General features: G+C 40.0%; 1 protein-coding gene across 3 annotated transcripts in view; it reads right to left on the bottom strand.

Annotated features, from left to right (window-relative positions):
• tnca (tenascin Ca) overlaps positions 1–21,457 on the bottom strand; it is a 59,038-nt gene that overhangs the window by 25,723 nt on the left and 11,858 nt on the right. For all 3 annotated transcript variants that reach the window (XM_026173187.2, XM_080304138.1, XM_026173189.2), the window contains exons 2-10: positions 12,568–12,768; positions 5,756–6,317; positions 3,939–5,252; positions 3,316–3,579; positions 3,109–3,224; positions 2,446–2,599; positions 635–904; positions 253–438; positions 52–141 (exon numbers count right to left, since the gene is read on the bottom strand). In XM_026173187.2, the coding sequence (XP_026028972.2) occupies positions 52–141; positions 253–438; positions 635–904; positions 2,446–2,599; positions 3,109–3,224; positions 3,316–3,579; positions 3,939–5,252; positions 5,756–6,233 (2,872 nt within the window). In that variant the 5' untranslated portion in view covers positions 6,234–6,317; positions 12,568–12,768. The remainder of the gene's footprint in view (positions 1–51; positions 142–252; positions 439–634; positions 905–2,445; positions 2,600–3,108; positions 3,225–3,315; positions 3,580–3,938; positions 5,253–5,755; positions 6,318–12,567; positions 12,769–21,457) is intronic.

Genomic DNA, 21,457 nt, shown 5'->3' with positions numbered 1-21,457 from the left:
AAGCGGTGTGAAGGAGGAGTGTTTGGACAGCTGTTCAGCAGTGTCTCTCACCAGTTGCTGCGTTTGTGGTAGCTGGGAGGCTTTCTCTCTCATTCTTCACAGCAGTCACTCCAATCCCGTACTCTGTACCTGGCTTTAGCCCTGCGGTGCAGAAAGACGGAAGCTAAATATCCATGTTGGGTGACAAATGCAATTCTGGATATTGCATGTGTGTGGTCAAGCTTAATTTGTATTAATCCATGTGATACTTACTGGTGATGGTAGCCTGTGTGCTATCGCCTGGTCCTCGCTTGAACACTTCCTCACCATGAATTTCCCCAGAGATGGGACTGTATTTTACCCGATAGCTGCTAATATCAGCTTCACTGTTGGTCCACTCCAGGGTGATGCTGTTGTCTGTCTGGGACACAGTCTGAAGGTTCGTGGGGGCATCCAGTGCTTACATAAACAGAGTTTCTTTCATTAATTATGTAATGGCTTGACACTTGTTGACCTACAATCATACAATAACCTTAAATACATACTAATACAACATTAGACTGCTCTCGTTTGTAGTGTACAAATGCATAGAAGTCTCAAAATATAACAATACAGTGAACCAAAACAGAAAATACAGTTATTATCACAAGACAACCTGTAGTGAATGTGGCAGTGACAGGGTCACTGGTGATGTCTCCACTCCTGGAAATGAGCGACACTGTGTACTCGGTGTCTGGCCTCAGACCATCAATGCTATACTGCTTGTCTGGGGGGGATATATCCACACGATTTTCATCTGAAGGGTCAGAGCTGGGCATGTAAAACATGGTGATTCCATCCATGGGAGCCACTGGCTGAGACCAGCTGATCAGAGCCGAGGAGTCCGTAATATCCTTCACCTCCACCTGCTGAGGGCTATCAATCTCTAGATTGGGCAATTTGGTAAGAGAAGGAAAGTTGGATGAGATATAGAGGGGAGAAAAGATGCATGAAGAAACGTGATGTCATCTAACCACAACAGAGGTACTGATTCACTGAAAGACAAAAAATGTGAAGAGTGGTAATTGTCCTAGAAACTGATGCATCCAGGGGTTATTTTTTTCTAGCTTAATATTCAAACATAATAACTTATTTGTAATCAATGTAAGCTGTATATTTGGCTCTATTTAGCTAATTTTGCTAATCATGCTAACCTAAGCTGTTGAGTATGGTGAACACTTTTGCTAAAAATCAGCAAGTTAGCACTGTCAGTGCAAAAATATTAAGTATCACTGCTGGTTTCCACTTTGGTTATCCTGAAGATTAAAGGTATTTCGGCATCATAAAGTCATAGAAGATGCTAATACATGTAGCTTGCTAACCAAGCAACTGCTTAGGGTTTCAAATATGTTCATGTTTGGCTAAAAAAACAGCACCAAATCGGTAACATCAATACCAATTCATGGCACCGCAAGCTATGTCCATCTCTTCTAGTGTCATCTTGCAAGCTAAAAAGTACCTTTCCAAAAAGTTATGTCTACCTTTGGTGTCAATAAGAAGAGAAATGTCTCTAACAAAGATTTAATCAGTCTCTGTATGTGTAATTCATTATCTAAAAATACACAATACAAATTCACAAAGAAAACCTGGATAAAGAGATGTTAATCGTTGTTTTGTTTGTACGTGTTTAAACATAAAATACATCTTGCATAACTCAACTTGGATATCAACCACCACAACAGGAAAAGTCATTATGAAACATAATGTGATTCCCTTTAAGTCTGACGTCATGCCACTACCTGACAAATCTCCTGTGTTAACATGTGGAGGAGACATTTTTCCTCCATATTTTGGATCCATGCTAAAAAAGGACCACTGGGGGTACAAGGGTATGAAAAGTTTAACCTCGCTTCTATCATTCCTCTGTGTCGACTTTCAGCCTATACAAATAAATGACATCAGAAACAAAACGGTGTGATACCCAGAGAGTCCATCAACACAGTCCTGTTAACTAAAAGATTTTTCCATGCTCAAAGGAAGTTGTCTGGCTTGACGTGCCATATTGATGGCGTAAGGAACTGGAACCATTTCATAACTTAATGTATGGAGTAACTCGGCAATAAAAGTTTCAACGAGACAAGGACGAGAGCTAAGAGCAAAAGATTTATTGGAAGAGGAGAAAAAAAACAACTATGACATGGATATGCTATGCTCAGCTTCAATTAGTTTGAGTTATTACTCTTTACCCTGAATCTGTTAGATGGACTATGGAGAGCCACCTGGGATTTCTTCTTGTAGTTCTTCTTTTCTTTCTTCACTCTAGCTCACATTGCAGACACAGTCAAAGTGCAAAAGTACTAATAGCTGCCACATAGTGCAGGAAAATTAAAATCTTCTCTGACTCTAATGTGATGATTATGGTCGAGAGTTGATGATAGGCAGCCATAAACTGCATGACTGTAAATATTCTGTGTGCAGGAAACTCACTGGTAGTGAATGTTTGGGTTGTTTGGGGTCCTCTGGTGTTGTTCTTGATGATGTTGATGGAGACTTCATACTCCTGTCCTGGTCCAAGCCCTGATTGGAAGAATTGGTTCTGAGAGGGTGGAAGGGTGCTTGAAACTTTTCCATTTTCTTCTTTCTGTAAAAGTTACATAATATGCAAATCAAGTTAAAGTAGAAAATTTACATTAAACTTGACTGCTGTGAGAAAATCAGCTTTTGGCATTAAAACATGGTGTCTCTGTTTTAGCATTTTCATTACCGTTTAGGTTATGCTATGTTTAGTGTACCGCAGGCAGTATATTTCTTCATGCAAGGCACAAAAAGGCAGGAGCAGGAGCTTGAAGGTCAGAAAAGGACAACACATTTTAAGGCTACAGAATATTAAAAGGACTTATCAGCTGACACATTCATTCCTTTTCGAAGAGTTGGTTGGATTTTGCCTTGGTATCTCAGCAGCAGTTTTAGCCACAGTTCTATAACATCCCTCACTTTTCCATATGTCAAAGCAAATTTAATGGTTACCACTAAAATAAATCCTTGTATTGCTGAGACTTTCAATAAGCTGTCGTAGCTTATCACCTCTGACTTTTCCCCTGATGGTTAATAAAATGCAGGCAAGTCCTCAGCAGAGATGGGGAGACTCACCATGTTGCGGAAATAGATCTCCCAGCCATCAAAGGGGATGTCCAGCTCGTCCCAAATGACCTCGACTGAGGTCTCTCTTACTGATTTGAATCTTAGCCCTTCTGGCTGCGGAAGGTCTAGGGGGGACAGAGAGAGAATTAATAAATGTCTAGTATCTTTTTCTAACCATATTCACAGCAAATGAACACAGAAACAAATATGGCATACCTGTGGCCACCCGTGCACTCACAGGGATGCTCCTTTTGTTACTCAGAACAGCGTAGACATTAATCAGATACTCAAGACCAGGCTCAAGCTCTTTAACAGTTGCAGCGGTTTTGTCTCCAGACACAGTGAACTCTTGGAGAAGACCGCCAGGAATTGTGGGCACATATGTGACGAGGTACTCTGTGACCAGCATCTCATTGTTCCAGGACAGGCCGACAGTCTCACTGGTGACCTCCCCAACAGTTAGGTCCTTTGGAGGAGATACTGGAAAAAATCAAGAAAAAAAAACAGCTGAGGGTGTTGTATTAGACATTTTCTCAGGCCCTCAAGTCAGTGAATATCAACCACGTAGAGCTAATGCAAACTCCAGACACACATCTGGTTGTGGTGTGAAGAACTGCCAAAAAAGCACAAACCGAGTACAGACAAGGGCAGCACAAAAACCGAAACCCTCTTTTATATTCACCAGAATAGTTTCTTTCAAGAAGAGTGGTGAGTGAATTTTGAGAACGGAAGGAAATTACATCACTCTGCATTTGCTTTTATGGTGCACTTAGTTAACACATGGAAACTTTCTAAAATTGTGAACTGTCAAATCCTTTTTTTTGTCTAGAGACTCTTACCTTGTGAGCAGTCTTCTCCGATGTATCCCTCATCGCAGACACACTGACCGTTCACGCAGTGCCCTTTGTCCTGGCAGTTGTTGATGCAGCTCATCATTGCACAGCTTTCTCCTTCATATCCGATCTCACACATGCATCTTCCGTCGACACAACGCCCCCTGTTGTTGCAGTTATCTGGACAGGTGAGCACGGAGCAATCGTCTCCCGAATAGCCTTCATGACAAATGCACTCTCCGTCAACACAGTAACCGCGGGTCAGGCAGTCGTTGGGACAAGCTCTCTGACTGCAGTCTTCTCCTGCAAACCCTTCGTCACAGACACACTGACCATTGATGCACCGGCCATGGTTCCTACAGTTGTTGGGGCAGCTCAATTCACTGCAGTCCTCACCAGTGAAGCCTGCGTGGCATAAACAACGCCCCTCGGAGCACTCTCCACGGCCGTAGCAGTTTGAAGGGCATGTGCGGATGCTGCAGTCCTCACCAGCGAAGCCTTCCTCGCATACGCATTGACCATTGAGACAGCGCCCCCTGTGCAAGCAGCTGTTTGGACAGGACAGCTCGGAGCAATCGTCTCCCTGGAAGCCAACATCACACGCACACTGTCCATTTATGCACTGGCCTCTGTTGTTACAGTTGTTCAGACATGCCAACTGGCTACAATCTTCACCCTGATACCCTGTGTCACAGATGCACATCCCACTGAAGCAGGTTCCTCTACCGTTACAGTCATTCAGGCAGGTGAGCTGACTGCAGTCTTCTCCACTGTAGCCAGCTGTGCAGACGCACTGGCCATCGACACAGAAACCATTACCACGGCAGTTGTTCGGACAGATGCGCTCTCCACAGTCTTCCCCGGCAAATCCTTCATCGCAGTAGCAAGTTCCATTCAGACAGCGTCCACGGTCGTAGCAGTCTTTGGGGCAGATAAGCTCAGAGCAGTCAAAGCCAGTCCACGGTTCATCACACACACAGTCTCCGTCAACACAGCGCCCACGGCCTAGGCAGTTATTGAGGCACTTGCTCTGAGAACAATCTTCGCCAAAGAAACCATCCGTACAGACGCAAACGCCACCCACGCACTGGCCGTGCACGCTGCAGTCCACAGAGCAGGCCTCAAATGAGCAGTCTTCTCCAGCGAAGCCTTTAAAGCACTTGCACTTTCCATCCACACAGTGGCCTCGGTCCCGGCAGTTCTTTGGGCACTCGGGTTCGGTGCAGTTGGGTCCCTTCCAGCCAGGCTCACATATGCAGCCACAGGTTTCAGCGCTGAAGTTTCCATGACCATTACAGTAAGGTTTTGTTCCCACTTCACCTTTAAAAAAAATGCAGCATAACAATGACAAATGCAGTCAGCTTGACATTTGGAGAAAGCATGCTTTTTTGACTTTCTTGTTGAGAGTTGGCAGTGAAGAAAGACTTTTCTGTATGCTATGAAGAGCCAACAGATGCATAAGCGAATGTGTATTTCCTAAAATGCCAAACTATTCCGGCTTATTTTAGCAGCTACTGTTTTCTTGCTTTCATTGGTACTGACAAAACTTTATGTAATCCCTTACTGATCCAAAAAATAACAAAAAAACATGCAAAGTTAATAGATGAGCTGGTGTCCTCTACTGTACAGCTAAAATTACACCCCCACGTTAAATTCCAAAGAACTCTCAGCAGATGAAGGGAACAGATGTGACTCATGAACGAGACTTGTGGGGTTACAAAGCACTTTTCATTGCAGGGTCTGATAAATAAAGGATTGTTTTACTTTGCTGGCTCTAACGGGCAAATGTGACTGACACAGCGTGATGGAAAAATTAGACCTACCTTTGACCTGAGCACTGCAGCAGGCCCCTTCACTGTGGCACTGATCCCTCAAAGCTGAAACTTCTCCCTCAAGCATCTCAAGCCGGCTCATGAGGGCTTTTAGACCGGGCAAGTGGTCGGTGCAACCGCAGGCCTGCCGAGGTATGTTGATGCGGTGAGTGAAGACAATCTGGTTCTCCCCGTCGAGCGTGTACTCGGTCATGTGATGGCCTGAGGAGACTGGTGCATCTTTGGGATGAAGGTGCGTACTTTCTGTAGTGTCTAGGTCCACTGAGCACAAGGAACTTCCAGGAACATTAATGTTATAGACGTGGTTGAAAACCAAAGGATGATCTGCTCTCGGGAGGGTTATGTTTTGATCTTCAGGGGATGCCAAAGTCTGTCGTCGATGCCGTAGGATTTTTTTCACAAGCCCAGCATTTGATAAGGTGAGGCAAGTGATTAGGAGAACGCAGCCCAGAAGGCCTTGTGTACCCATGTTAGATGTGTAGCGCTTTATTAGTGAAATAAATATCCGTGCAAACCTCAGACAAAAGCTCAATCCTGGTTAACGGTGAATGTTCTGGAAAGACAGACAGATACATTGTTACAGCAATTTAGTATTTAATGCTTTGTAGCACAATTAATAAATATATGAGAAAACATCTGAAGAACCGTGTTATACCTGCTCTAATTACAACAAACCAGCAACTGAGATGAAATGTTAACGAATTGAAAGCCATCCACAACATTCAATGCCTCACAAAGTCTTTTAAAACAGTTTTTCATAATGCCTGTCTTTCATAACTATCAACTGTACATGCGAATAGGGTTTGGTGATTTGGTGTAAGTTGACTACATGTGACTAGTTTTGTCTTGTTTAGAGAAAGACAGAAGCTTGAGAGATGGAAATCAGTGCAACATGAACATTTAGCATATGACGCAGTTATTTTTTGGACAGTTTTTTCATCGTTTTTGCTTTGCTGGTGTTAAACAGTCAAAAATAAATATCCAATAAATGTAGTTTTTGATCATTTTTGATAATCTTGTACATAGTTTGCATAATATTTTATTAAAGCCCTGCTTTAAAAAAAACCCCTATTATCAAATAATCCGCAGGTGTCCTGGTAAATCAACTTGCTTCACGGTGTTTGTGTAAATGTAAAAAATCTGCTGTTTTACTCAAAAAATTATAATCCCAATTCTCTAGTGTCCACATAAAATTAGGTATCTGGACACCAACAGCACTATAATTTATGGGAGTAAAATGACAAGCTTCTTCCTCAGCGTGGGAAAGCCCTCTTGGATTACTCAGTGATGAGTTTCCAAATGATCTAAGTTCACACGAGATACTGAAAATCAATAATAGCCCACAGTGGCCGACTCTTCCTCATTACTGGAAAAAATTCTTCCTTCGTGGAGTTTTATGATAGTTCAAAGCTGTGTTATTGTTGCTTAACTGCATTTGCAGGCTTTAGATTTTAAATTCCTTCACTCATCAGTCAATAATCATTGCATCCACAAATAGCCAGCAAATCAAGTCATCCAGATAGGCCCTCAGGTTCACACGCTTGTCTGCTGGCACACCTGGGAGGCAGCAAACAATACCTCTATAAAGAAGCTGCATTTCTGGCAGCACAGGAGGATTTTGTCCAGACTCTTTCATTGGTAGCAAACCTGCACATGCAAACCAGTGAAAAATTACTTCCAAAAATGCAGTTATGGACTTAAAAAGACATGTGGTGCACCTGGATTTATGTTCTCCCGAGAGTTTCTGGAAACTGTTTATTGACACAATGATCAGCTATCGCATAACGGAAAGTATCTTCAGAAAAGCTTCAGCTGAGCTTTTGCTGGATCTCAGGGTTGCCATGACTGCACATTCATATATTTATGACCAAGAAGTATTTTATCCTCTGAGACACAAAATCAAAACACCTGTGGCTGATCCTCATCCTCTTAAAGCAACACAAGAAAGCCTAGATATACATAAAACTACTTGCAGTAACACACACAAAAAAAATATTGAGACCTATACCAAGAACAAAATCTGCCTCACAATTTTGTAGAAAAATCTAAAGGTGGGTAACAGTAAAATATATAACCACCGGATTACCTTGACTCAAGATGTCATCTGAGCTCAGAAAAATTATAGTTCCTTGTTATTGCACATCAAGCGGTTCACTGTTAATGTGCGTGTTAACTTTGAGAGTAAAATTTGAATATATTTCTTTTAAAATATGATGGACTCTCTACAGGTTGTGCTGAACCTTCCTGTGAGGAAGCACAAAGATTTTATATTTGGGAAGAACCAATAAAATAGAATAAGCTGGTAAAGGAATCAAGAGTTGTTGGCTTTCGTCAAGGACTTTTTGAAACAGTGAAAACAGTTTGAAAACTTTTGCAGTGATAGCTGAATGTTTCCCTTGTTTTTTATTGTTATACTTAGATGACAGGCAGCATGGCTATCTTTAAATCGCAATGGTCGCACGCAATACAAAGGCTGTAAAAATGTTGCTACTTCAGAGATATAGGTTTGAAGGTAGGGCTTTTTCATCGGTCCTCTTTCCTTTCCTTTATCATGACCACCTTTGACCTGACCTGGCTTCTGTCCCACACCCCCTGCCAGCATTTTCACTGTTCTTCATCTTACCTGTTTAAACGCCCATATAAAATCCCAGCTTAAGTTTCACGAGGCTCTCACACATCTGGTGAGCGGCAGGATAAAGGTAGGTTACGATTAAGGTTGTAAATCTGAACTCTTGGTCTTACAATGTGTTTGTGATCTACTTCTTGAAACCTTTACAACACATATCACTTGTAATTTACAGTCAGTCTGGCAAAAAAAAAAAAAATCTTCTTGATAATGCCCACAGGTAGCTCACTGTCACTAACATAACTGTACAATATGGACTTTTTGAAATAATAAGCAGAGGAATTCAACATATTTTTAAGAAAATACTGGCTGGTAACCCTTTTTCATTGTAAGACTAATTGAAGTTAATTAGTTGAATTAATAAATTGTTTTGATTCATTTCTTCTAACTGGGTGCACTTTTCCATGTTGCACAGAGCAGAAAAAACATTCTTAAAATAAGAGGTGCAAGCAAGGCACGCAGTGCTTGTGTAGCGAGATCTAAAAACAGACATCAATTAAAATGTCAAAGTTAAAGTGATCCTTCTCCTTTCATCTCAAACAACATTCTGTCGTTAAAGCTTCTGGCCTGTTTGCATTCATCCATCATATAGCTATAGTTGGCAATAGTCTCTGGAAGCAGGATTAACTCCGCTTGTGTCCAATTCCACAGGAATCTGTAGTGCACCTCAGTTTTTGCAAAGGTCTTCTTTCCATTATCAATCGCTTGAGCTTGTCAAGTTGGGAAATAACACCTTTTTCTGGTTGATGTGCGTTCATAGTCCTCCATCTGTCTCTAATGGGAGATTGATGGGAACATAGTAGATAAGCTCTGAGATCAGCTAGCATCAGTGGGTTATGCGGTAATAGAAGTAGCATTAGAAATGACTTAGTGACTGCTTGGCCAATATGTATATATAATATATAGAAGAGTTAGAATACAGTGTGAAAATGTTTTTAATAACTCCATCAGCACGTTAACAAGAAACGCCTTGTTTTTGCTCCACTAGCATTTTAAAATTAGCATCTATGAGAAAAGTTTAACGAACAGTGTTCCTCATACACCACCTTTATTTTTCATTAATATTCTCAATTATTAATTAAATTAATTAAAATAATTATTAATTAATTTTGAACAACCTGTTTATTTGTTTCTTTTTACATTAAAAAATTTTTTTAATATACTTTTTTCAAAATCAAGCTGTAAATCTGTGTTTGAGCTCATTAGCAGGTGTTTATTTACAAATACATGATCCTCCCAGGATCCTTTTGATTGCTGATTAAACAAAATATAAATTATTAACATAAGCTCAACCTAAAGCTTCTAAAGCAGTTATTATATATATTTATTAATCCATATAACATTGCTAAAAAAACACAATTTTCTGCAAAGTATTTTATTTTTAAAAATATGTACCGTTTTCCACTAATAGAGTTTTACATGTTGTGAGGTGTTTTCATTGTGTTTTATTGTTACTTGTACTGAAGGAATGGTTCTAAAAAATTCTACTGCACTAATAGTAAATAGTTTTTTAGCCAGGAAGGATTGCAGAAAACGTGCAGCAAGCTGCATGAGGCAGCTGTGAAAGTGCAAAAGGCTCTGACATGGCACTCATATATCAGTAATTGTAAATTATGTGCACATTAACACTAACTTAAATTTTACATTTTAAATTTCAGACTTGAAATAACTTCAAAGGCTTTTTAAAAAGATAACTGCCAGCACATTTTTTCTTTTTTGTAACTTTTCAAAACCAGCGGAAACTTTGTTTATATAAGTGTGACCTGATGTTTTTGTTAAACTACTGAGAACGGTAGTGCTTACAGTACAACGCCAAGAACACATCATTCAGAGAAGCCCTGGGGTTGACCAAGGACATCTCCTTTGACTATGGGACATGGGAAGACAATTTAGAGAGAAAATTGAAATAAATATAACCTGTTCACTAAGCTATAATCCAGTTCCCGTAGCTTTAGTATCCTTTCCCCATGCTGGCAGCTAAAAGGGAACTTTCCCACGTGGAAAAGAGAAACTGGGAATGTTGGCCCTGGGCTGATCACATCTGTTTTGCCTAGTCAAACTGAAATAAAGGCAATGAGGTTCTCGTCTTATGTCCATATAATAGCTCAACATTTGGCGAGCCAAAAGTGCTACTGCATGCAGATTTAATGCTAAACACAAGCAACCATTAACAGATTGTATGTGTAGCAAGTCTGGACACAGTCCGTATGGAAAACATTTGTGGTTGACAGCTTTGTGTCAGGATTCAGTCAGTGGTCAACAAGAAACGAGTGCATCCAGTTGTTCATCTGTGATATATTAACATTTCTATTTTTTCCATACATTACAAAGTACAAAGCCCGATTCTCGACAGCATCAGAAACAGCTGGAAATCATCTCAGGAAAGGTAATTAGAGTAGTTAATGTAGCTGATACAGTAAGAGAAATAGCAGCACCTCATTAGCAGATTACAAAGTTTCCCACTGCAGCATGGCAGATATTATCCTGTGGGACCAAAAAGCAGTTTCACTGTGTCTGCAGGTGAGCCTGACTAGAATGCAGACTTTCAGCAATTTCAGTAGCAGTTACTCTGTCTCTGCAAAAATAAACATTTTTTAAAAAGTAATTTTTTTGATTTTGCATGCTCTTAAATGCAGATATGTGCTTTGTTATATATGTTAATAAATGGAGGAAATACTATGCAAGTGTCTAAATGTGTCATTTTAAATTAGTTAATCTGCTGTGAGTGAGTGAAGCGTGGGCATTTTACTGTTGTGCATGTTACCAGCAGATATTTCCTCCATGAACAGGCACGAACAGAAACAACCATCTGTGTCGGTCCCGCTTATTAGCAACATACCTGATTTTAGACAGTGTGGGAGATTTACAGTGTTAAAGTCTCACACTCTGACACAGTCACAGGCCTGAAACAGAGCCTGCAGTTATGTGATAGAAAACATAGATTTATTGATGTGTTGTATAAATTAACTTGTTGACTTTTAACCTAAAAGAAGGAAAGACTTTCATTAAACCCAGTTCACTGCTCTAGCTAACCTTCAGCTGCTCGAATGAATCCTGAAACTTGACAAAGAAAGACAGAAAAAGAAACAGGAACCAAAATATAATTTACATAAACTAAAGAGGCATGAGTTATGACCCCTGACTCTGTGTGTCAAAGTCATGTAGAGGGAAACAGTGTCGTATGAGCCCTCTGGGAGCTCCGGCTATTAAACCAGCTGTCCCTTTGACACGGACACCTTTCTCACTCGGCTGCACACAATCATCCCAGGACACACGGCACATAGCAGAGAAAATACAAAAAAATACTCTCCTAAATAGCTATAGCTGTATATGATGGGAAACAATGTGCCTTCTAGGTATGAGCTGAAGTAGCGTGGGTGAGGGGGATAAAACTGCACATCAGAGGAACTGAATGATTATAATCTCATTCAGCTGAAATATTCCTTTCTGCTGAATGTGGACTGGAACTGGTGATTCAAACCACACAAAGGATGAAACAGAAGTTAAAACCACTGACTTTGACTTAAATTTCAATTAAGCATAGCTAATGGACTGAGTGGTTGAAGGATGTAATTTTTTGATTTCTCTTTACCCATGCTGGCAACGTCACTAGCATCGCCTATTTTTCCTTTCATTTAATCTCAGTGGTGGAAAAATGATGCACGATGAAGTCTGAACTGCATTGCCCAGAGTAATATGATGAATCATCAGGCTGCAAACCTCACCAGACACAGGGATATTTGTGCATTTTTTTGGCCCCGTGCAGAAACACACACTCACACACACACACACACACAGCTGTTATTTTTATATTTTCTCCCAGTACTGATCTACAACCTGACAACATTTTTTGCAAGGGTCTCTTTTTGGCACAAAGTGCGCTGGCCATTCTACGGAGGCGATCAAAGCCTGGGATAACTCTTCCACATGTTCACTCCCACAGCAGTCAGTCATCACCGCTGCTCCCAGCACTGGCTGCTGTGTGAGTCTGACAGAGGAAGAAGTTGCAGTATACACCAAGAATGCACTTCCAATAAATAATAATTGTGCCTTTTGGTTCTGTAGTATGCGTCACTCGTGCAAGTTGACTACTTTCACTTAAAAACAAAAGGAAATGAGAAAACTGACCTTTCAAATAATTGTTTACTCAGAGAAATTCATAAATAGATCTTCTTACCTGTTTTTTTTGTCACAAGCCCCCACGGGTAACATGAGGTGCTCCTCCGGGTCTTCACAAATTTAGTGAAGCCAAGAAAAAAGATGATGCTTCGCTCTGTTGTGTCACTGCTCCGTCATACAGCCTCTCCAGCAAGGTGGCAGCTCTGTCAGTCCAGCTCTTTATCCTCCCTCACAGTTCACAGCTCAGGCTGGGGTTCAGCTGAAAGAGGGAGTAAGTGAAAAGCGGGAGACAGGGAGTGAGAAAGAGAGAGAGAGAGAGCGAGAGAGAGTGAGAGAGAAAGAGTGGGAGGAAATGTCTTTTAAAGTGTGAGGAGTGTTTAGGTCAGACTCCCATTGCTTTAAACCCGAGCCCTTAAATAGTCGTTTTCTCCCTCCCTTCACAGCCCCGTCTTCCCTCCCTCTGCTGTAACTGATGGATACAAGGGCTGGTCTGCTTCCTTTAAATGAGATGCCACTGTAGCCGGGAGTCATGACAGAGTGAGCGGTGCTTGTGGTTGTGTAGGGAAATTAGAGGGGAAAGCCAGGCAATAAGAAGAAAGTGAAGGAAGACCGTAGACAGCAGACAGACAGTAGCTTTCAACTAGACTCACTTTGCAATAATGATTTATGATTTTCTCATACATCATTAAGGCTGCAAAAATAAATCCCAATCTTTGCTCAGCATGCTCAAACTGTCATTTCATGTTACCCCTCCATCGTCAGTCTCCACTTATTTCCATGCTTCACTCTAATCCTCCTTGAAATACAAGTCTTTCTCCAGCTCTGTTAGAGTATTAAACCAAAGATGAGAAAAATCAACAAAATACATGATTTCTGATTAAATACTTTCGGTATCTATCCAATTATATAATAAAGGTGATGGATAAAAGTCAAAATGAAACAGTGGAGGAAATCTCTTAAAGGAAGTGTTTTGCTACCATACACATATATTTCATATGAAGTCATTCATTTAACACATTTAACTGAATAGGTGAGAAACAAACATGTGTTAATGGAATTCATCTTGTATCTTGCAGTCACCACAGACAGGAATGCAATAACTGCAAGACTATAAATATATAAATATAATATAAACTATATAAAGACTAAATAACTGAAGCCCAGGGAGAGAAAAAGCAATGTGCCAGCATATGGAAGCAGCTTCCACAGTTTAATCTTAATATGATTAGATGAGGATAAGGGAAGAATCGGCTTAAATCTTTTAAGTGAGTCCGTGGGACTGTTAAGATATACAGTTTGCAGTCTGTTGTGAGTGGAACCTTTGAATGATAATGTTCTGAGTTTCTACTTGGACACATTCTGTGAAGACATGACAGAAATGGGTTGCATCATACAAAGACTAAATTATTTAAAGGTTTTATTAGCAGCATGGCTGTAGGGATAGCTCACTGATACATTAGTCATGTCAGTCCAAAACAAAATATTGTATCTCAGTGATTATTGCTACTGCTGTTATTCCGACTCTAAACACCTCCACTATTGAGATTGGAGATTCTTTGACTTTCTATCAAACAGTTATGCTTTGGCAGCATCATTGTTTCACTATATGCCTAAATACGAACCTGTACCAGTCCATGAGTCGTTTGGTAACGGGCTGTGAGAGTTGAGGCACGGGTGTGAAATTTATGTTTTTTATGATTTGTATCATTTAAAAAAAAAAAATCATTTTTCATTTACTCGGTTTCCCTGGATTTTCCCCCTGTGTTATGTATAAATCTTCTTTTTTTTGGGTACTAGTACTGGTTTTATTTTGTTGTATTTATCTGCGACACTTTAAAGGCCAGAAAATATTGTCGGACATAAACCAGTCCGTGGCGCAAAAAAGCTTGGGGACCGCTGGTCTACACAACACTAAGCAGCACTTGAGGTCAGTGAGCTTTGAAATATATCTGTGCACAGTCAAGATCACGCATCTTTTAAATCCTACAAAGTGTATAAGAAAATGGTACTTAGGCTTGACTTTTGTAAACACTTTCCTAATGTCTTCACTCAGTAGCACCCATTATAGAATTTCTTTTTATGTTTCATTCTGAGTTTCAGAAAGACGTATCCGTAGGCTGCACAATTCATTTAAAATTTTAGCCACAATCACAGTTTTGCATTCCCACAATGAAAAGGCGATTTCCAAACAATATCTGAAATAGCCAGTGCAATCATTTTCCACTTGTCCAGTAAACACAGTGAGTGATAAGTACTCACTGGCAAAGCCTGTGCTGTAGGAAACACATTGCGGCGCAAATAAAGAGGCATCTCACAGGTGTTGAGTGCTTTGCTACGATTTTTTATTCACATCCATCATATAGGCTCAATTAATAGAGTGAAAGACTCTATTTTCCTGTAAGAAGACACACTTAAACTAGGTGAATGAACATGAAGACTCCTTTACAGGGACGTAGCACACTATAAAAATGAAAGCACTGTTTTCATGAGAACATGCAAAACTGTCAGAATCACCACAAAGACAGTGTCGTCTGCATATTTGAGAAGTGTCATGTTCTCCATGTTACAGGTTATATCGTTTGTGTTAATTGAGAATTTAAAAAAAAACACAAAACAGTTAGTGTGGATGAATGATAAATGGACTGATTCTTATGTAGCTCTTTCTACTCTCCCAGAGTACTCAAAGCACTCTATACTACGTGTCACATTCACCCAATCACACAAGCACTTTCTTCTAAGATTTCTAACATTCATACACAGATGGATGCATCAGAGAGCAACTTAGGGTTAGTACCATGCCCAAGGGTACTTGGCATGCAGACTGGAGGAGCCAGGATCAAACCACAAACCTTCCGATCAGTAAATGACCTGCTCCACCGCCTGAGCTACAGCCAAGGAAGTAAATGGTTGATGGAGGCTCAATATCTGAGCAGTGGAGATTAACATCACTGTCTGCTACCTTTTTTCCTTCTTTTGTTTTTGTCTCTTGCCTGTCTTGACATAGACATTGTCATACTATTTCACATATAATGCAATAGCTGAAGTAACACAAAAAGAAAGGAATAAATAAACATAGTAAAGAGTCCCAAGAACAAGAGGAGCCTGTAGAGATTCTATGCAGGAGTTCTTGTGAAAGCAAAATGTGTTTGGCACCACCGTGCATTCAGATCGCAATTCTGATTGCAAACCTGCCAGACGGCACGGGATTCAAAAAAGGGGAAGAAAGGAAAAACACTTTCTGTCTGCTCATAGGATACCAGTTCTTTGTGAGTCTCTGCATGCTAGCAAGAAGCTAGTCATTAATAACTGAGAGTTGTGTTAAAGCCGAGTGTCTGCCAATCCCAGACCAGCAGTCAGATATTCAACGGGTAGCAAATGAGTTTGAAGGTTTGAAGCATTGCAGCCTCAATTTTACCCACAATTCAGTCCCCAAAGTCATCTTTGAGTCATAGAGTCACCTCAAGACGTTTTACTGTGCAAGTTAAATATCCTACAAATAAAAAAATGAAAAATCTAAATTTTGCAGATAAATTTTATATAAATTATATTTAAAAAATATGAAGGATGTTAGAGTCTGTTGATCCAGGTTCACCTCATCTTCTTTGTTACTGTGTTTAAATGAGATACTAGACTCATATTGATGTACAATAACATTTGGATAAATTATTTTTTTCATTGCAACTCAACATTGCTGCTTTTTTGTGTATAAATGAATTGTTGATTTGTGAGGCTTTTTTTTGCTTTTCTTACAACAGTGCAATACTATTACAGCTCCATATGGTGTTTACATTTCTGAACAAAATGTTAAATGTGATTTGAAACAGACATCTGCATTCTCCAAGCAAAACAAAACAAAATCCAGTCGATAAAGGTAGGTCTGGCTTTGTTGCTGAGAAGAAAAGGGAACCTCAGAGGGTTCAGTTAATGGACTAAAACCATAAACCCGGATTATTACAATGGCACAAAGTAGATTTGTCACTTTTCATTGCAGGACAGTCTGACAAGGAACAAGAAGACATGTCTGGACTTCAAGATCCTGTGATGCAAGGAAATATTTACATGTTCAACAGGAAGTTTAAATATATGCTGAAGAGAGTCCACTCACAGCCTGAGGAGAAACTCAATAAATCTATCAGCATTCATAAAATTAAATCTTCTCCCAAGCATAAAAAGGCCCCAGGGATTTGGTCTGAAGGGGAACCGTGCAGATGGACAAAATGTCTGTGGAATGAAGTAAATAGTTGACACTGTGGTCCCCTTTAATTTAAGACTGCACATGTGTTTCACATGTTCTACACACTGCAATACGGCTCATTTGGATCAGGCACAAACCATTTAACGTTTGGTAGCCGCTGCTACGGAAACTATAAACAAATGTCCGTTATGATTGCAACTGAAGAATGTCTGCCACCAATGGATCAAAACAGTTAAACAACCATGTCTCCGACTTCCAAGACGCCAACACAGCAGCTCTGTGAGGCTGTACTTAGGACCAGCTGTGCTTTGACTTAATGTTAATGTCAGCAGGCCAACACGTAATAACAATAATGCTCGTAATAACAATGCAAGGATGCTAATGTTTAGCAGGCACATAAAGTTCATCACTTCAGGTTATCATGTTAACAGTTGCTTACTCAAAGCATATTTGGCTTCTTTTTACTAGCTTAACCTAAATCAGTTAAAAATAAGCCAAGAGATCATCAAATGAATTTGTCCTCACAGTAACAATTATGATTTATCAGTAACAAACTTCATATTTGTTCTCTCAGAACCACAAATGGGAATCTCATGGTGGCTCAAAGAGAAAGGTCAGGGACCACAGTCACTAAATCACCCACTGAGGTCCAACCACAGCTGTTTATTGCAGTGCTTCCAAAGGTTTTTCAGTCTGGACTAACCAACTGACGGACAAGAGAACTGTCACCACAACAGCCACACCTACACAGCTTTAAATTATGCACGGCCATAACAACTCACAACATCATCACTTTGGTCAAATTATAGTATAGACGACACTAAGAACATGCTCTGAGCTTTAAGTAAATGTTCAGAATTCAGCTTAAAATTAAGGTTAAAAAAACAAATGAACAGCAGCTTACATGCACAGAAAGCATCCTGTGATTACTGGCTGAAGTACATAAAAACACTGGTTCCATGACAGAGCAATAATCTGGTGTGATTTTGATTAATGCTATCATTTCTTTATTCAAAAAAGCCAAAACTATACAAGCTTCAGCTTCTCGGTTCAACTCATAAGATTAAATAAGTTTTGTTTTGGCATTGGTGGGTTTTTACATTTTTATGAGCTCTTCTGATTAACAAAAGCCGTCAGTCCTTAAGTGCCACATTTGCTGTGTGACAATAACATATTATCATTGTGTCCTTTGTGTGTGGCCTCCGACAAAACACACATCTAACTTTCTTTAGTATTATCAGCCGAAGAGTTAATTATAAAGATAATATTAACAATTACTATCTGGCTTTAGCTCATTAAATTTATGGTTCCTTTATTTCTCCTAGCATTACAAGATATGACTGGATGGGAGTTTTTTTATGTATTATTATCTCTTCTTCAAATGACATGTTTTTTTCCTGCTTTAAGAAGTCACCAAAGACTGAACATTCATACTGACACGCTGCTCGGTCCAGTTCTCTATAATCTAAACAATGAAACTGGCATAAAGAGAAGCAAAATGTTTCCTGTCCCACCTTAAGACAGCGATGTAATCGCTGTCTTATGAACTGATTCCTCTGTCTTACCTAAAAGGAATCAGTTCATAAGTCTTAACTTGGAAACTGTAAAGATAAAACTACCATTAGCATTAAATTGGATCATATCGTAAAATGAACAACAAAGCAAATAAATGGTTAAGGAGTCACAATTTAAAACTGAAAGTGGACTACAGTGTGTCAAAATAATGCCATGATTAATTAAGTACTTTTTCTTTATGCAGTTATGCAGTGCAGTCGAAGAGCAGCATTTTCCTGATTTTACTAGCTAGCCTTAAACTCAGGCCAGTCACGCTACCAGTAAAGTTCAGCCTGAACCCCTACAGTCAGGGTCTGATTCACCACTGACTAAGATTAATGAGCAGTCCTCATTAGTGGTTCTTTCTAATTGCCTTGTTCCACTTTTGGAATATAGTTTATGCTGGATACCTTTGCTAATAAGGACACTATAATTTCAAAGTATAGACCAACCAAGAACAGACTTAGTCTGTTGACCTGACAAAGCCCCACATGTATATTTACACCTCACACAAATCCCTAAGTTTAATAGAAGTTGAAAAAACACCAAAAATAGATTCAACTATTCCAGAATTATTGCACTCAACATTTAAAGCCCTCTATCACTTTGTATCTATTCTAAACATTCTTATCAAAAAATTCTCTGATTCACTGAGACAAAAAACTAAACAAAACAATGTAACACGTTTAGTAGTGGTTTGTGAGATGATTGAGAGAATAGAATAGCCTTTATTGTCATTGTACAGAGTACAATGAAATTGGAGTGCCACTCCCTTGGTGCAAGTTTCAATAATAAATATAAATGTAAAATATAAAAAGTACAAAAAAAACAATCGTAAGTACTCAAACAATAGTATGTACATTATATACAGGATAGCAGCATTAATATAATGACAGTATGAATAGCAGCATAATATAATGACAGTGACGGTATGGAATAGGTTCAATTGTTTTTGTGCTTATTTACTACGGTGATAGCTCTGGGAAAGAAGCTATCCCTGAATCTGTTTGTCCTGGTTTTATGTGACCTGTACCGTCGGCCTGACGGTAATAGTTCAAACAGTTGGTTGCTGGGGTGAGAGTGGTCCTTGATGATATTGCCAGCTCTGCTGAGGTACCGAGAGTTTGCAGTGACCTCCAGGCTGGGCAGAGAGCAGCCAGTGAGCTTCTGGGCTGTGTTGATGACCCTCTGCAGTACTTTCCTGTCTGCAGCTGAGCACCCTGCATACCATGTTGTTATGCCGTACGTTAGGATGCTCTCTATGGTGGCTCTGTAAAATGTCACCAGCAGCCTCTCCTCCAGGTTGTTCCTCCTGAGCACTCTCAGAAAGTGGAGACGCTGCTGGGCCTTTTTAACCACCGCTGTAGTATTTGCAGTCCAGGAGAGGTCATCAGATATCTGCACGCCCAGAAACCTCATGGAGTGTACCCTCTCCACACAGCTCCCGTGAATGTAAAGTGGGGCCGGGTCTGCTCTGCCCTTCCTGAAGTCCAAGATAAGTTCTTTAGTTTTCGTGGTGTTCAGTTGGAGGTTGTTAACTGAACACCACTCAGTCAGTCTGTTGACCTCATCTCTGTAGTCCGACTCATCCCCCCTTGAGATGAGTCCAACCACTGTGGTGTCATCCACGAACTTTATGATGGTGTTTGAGAGATGGGTAGGGGAGCAGTCGGATGTGTAGAGCGTAAACAGGAGGGGACTCAAAACACATCCTTGTGGAGACCCGGTGCTGAGTGTGATGGTGCTGGACCGGTGGGGGCCGAGTCTGACAGACTGTGGTCTATAGAGGCTATAAAATGTTGAAATTGAGATACTGTGAGCCTACAAGTGGAATAATAAACAGCAAACACTGAAATAGTGCAATAAACAGCTCAGGCTGACACTGACTCTGAGCATCCCGTGGCTCTGTGGGCTGGAGATGTCCGTGGTCTCATCTTTTGGTCTTCCAAAGTCTTGTTTTTTTTAATCTATTTTAGCTGCGATGTTAGGAAGTCTTCTTGTTTAAGGCCTCCTTACGGAACAAAATAATCTAGAACATTTTATACTCTTTGTGATTCAGGTTGTTGCCAGTTTCAGTGTTTATGCTCTGTTACCAAGTTAAAGTCTAATATTCTGCTGAGCCGTATCTGTTTATCTAGACATCGGATTGTAAGGTTTTTTTCCAGAGGGGGTTTCCCGGATTTATAATCAACAAACTGTCAGTAACTCGTAAACATAGTGACATAGGGAAGCTTACTCTTTGATGACCTCATTAGTTTTATGATCCGCTATAACTCTTGCAGCCCAGTGACATTTGCAGGAAACGTTTAATAAGCTCCATCTGCCATCAATTTATTTCATGACAACAGCTGGTTCATTCATGGCTAATATCAGAAGAATGACTTGGGAATTTCTAAGGTGAAATAATTGCAGTTAGGTGCTTGTAACAGCAGATGAACTGCAGGAAAAGGTAAATGCTGTTGGTTTGCAGCTCTAAAATTAAGCATCTAAAGACATAAAAACACTGTTTAATATTGCATCCTGTATTTATTATCATTATTATTATTATTATTATTATTATTATTATTATTATTATTATTATTATTATTATTATTATTATTATTAACACTGATGACAAGAGTGACAAGCCTCTATAAAAGATCCGTCCTCATGTGGCCACTGGATTCTCTACCGGCCATGTGCAGACAGTAAGCAGACCAGAGGTGTCAAAGCTCACATAAACATGAACTAATATGGCTCTGAAGGCATTACTAACCTCTTTTAGGTCACTCCTGAGGCTTGCCACAACATCTGCTGAGAGCAGCTTTAACTGACACTAAACTGACAGGCTGGATGGAGATCACCTCCCTTTGTTGTCTCATTGTAATAGCTCTAATGAGCTTCTGCTCCTCACAGATTAGAGGATCTGCAGGCCCAGACATTAGCGTAGTTGAAGGATTAATGACATGGGTCATTGATATGTCCTGAATGTACCAGCTGTGTTTGTCTGTGTGGAGCTGGTGCTTAATCAACCTCAGGGTCTGATAGGCTTACTGAGATCGGTGACCAGTCAGTCATCACTGCCGTTGTTGCAGTTATGATGAAATTACTAATCAATCCCTTTTCATCAAAGCAGTATTATTAAGTCAGATCACAGTGATACACAGTATCGATCCTCGGGCTGAGCTACAGGAGACTACAAGAAAAAATGAATTTCATA

The sequence above is a fragment of the Astatotilapia calliptera genome, chromosome 7, assembly GCF_964374335.1.
Source record: "Astatotilapia calliptera chromosome 7, fAstCal68.1, whole genome shotgun sequence".
Lineage (NCBI taxonomy): Eukaryota > Metazoa > Chordata > Actinopteri > Cichliformes > Cichlidae > Astatotilapia > Astatotilapia calliptera.
Note: the sequence above shows the minus strand (reverse complement) of the source record. Positions and strands in the feature narration are given on the sequence as shown.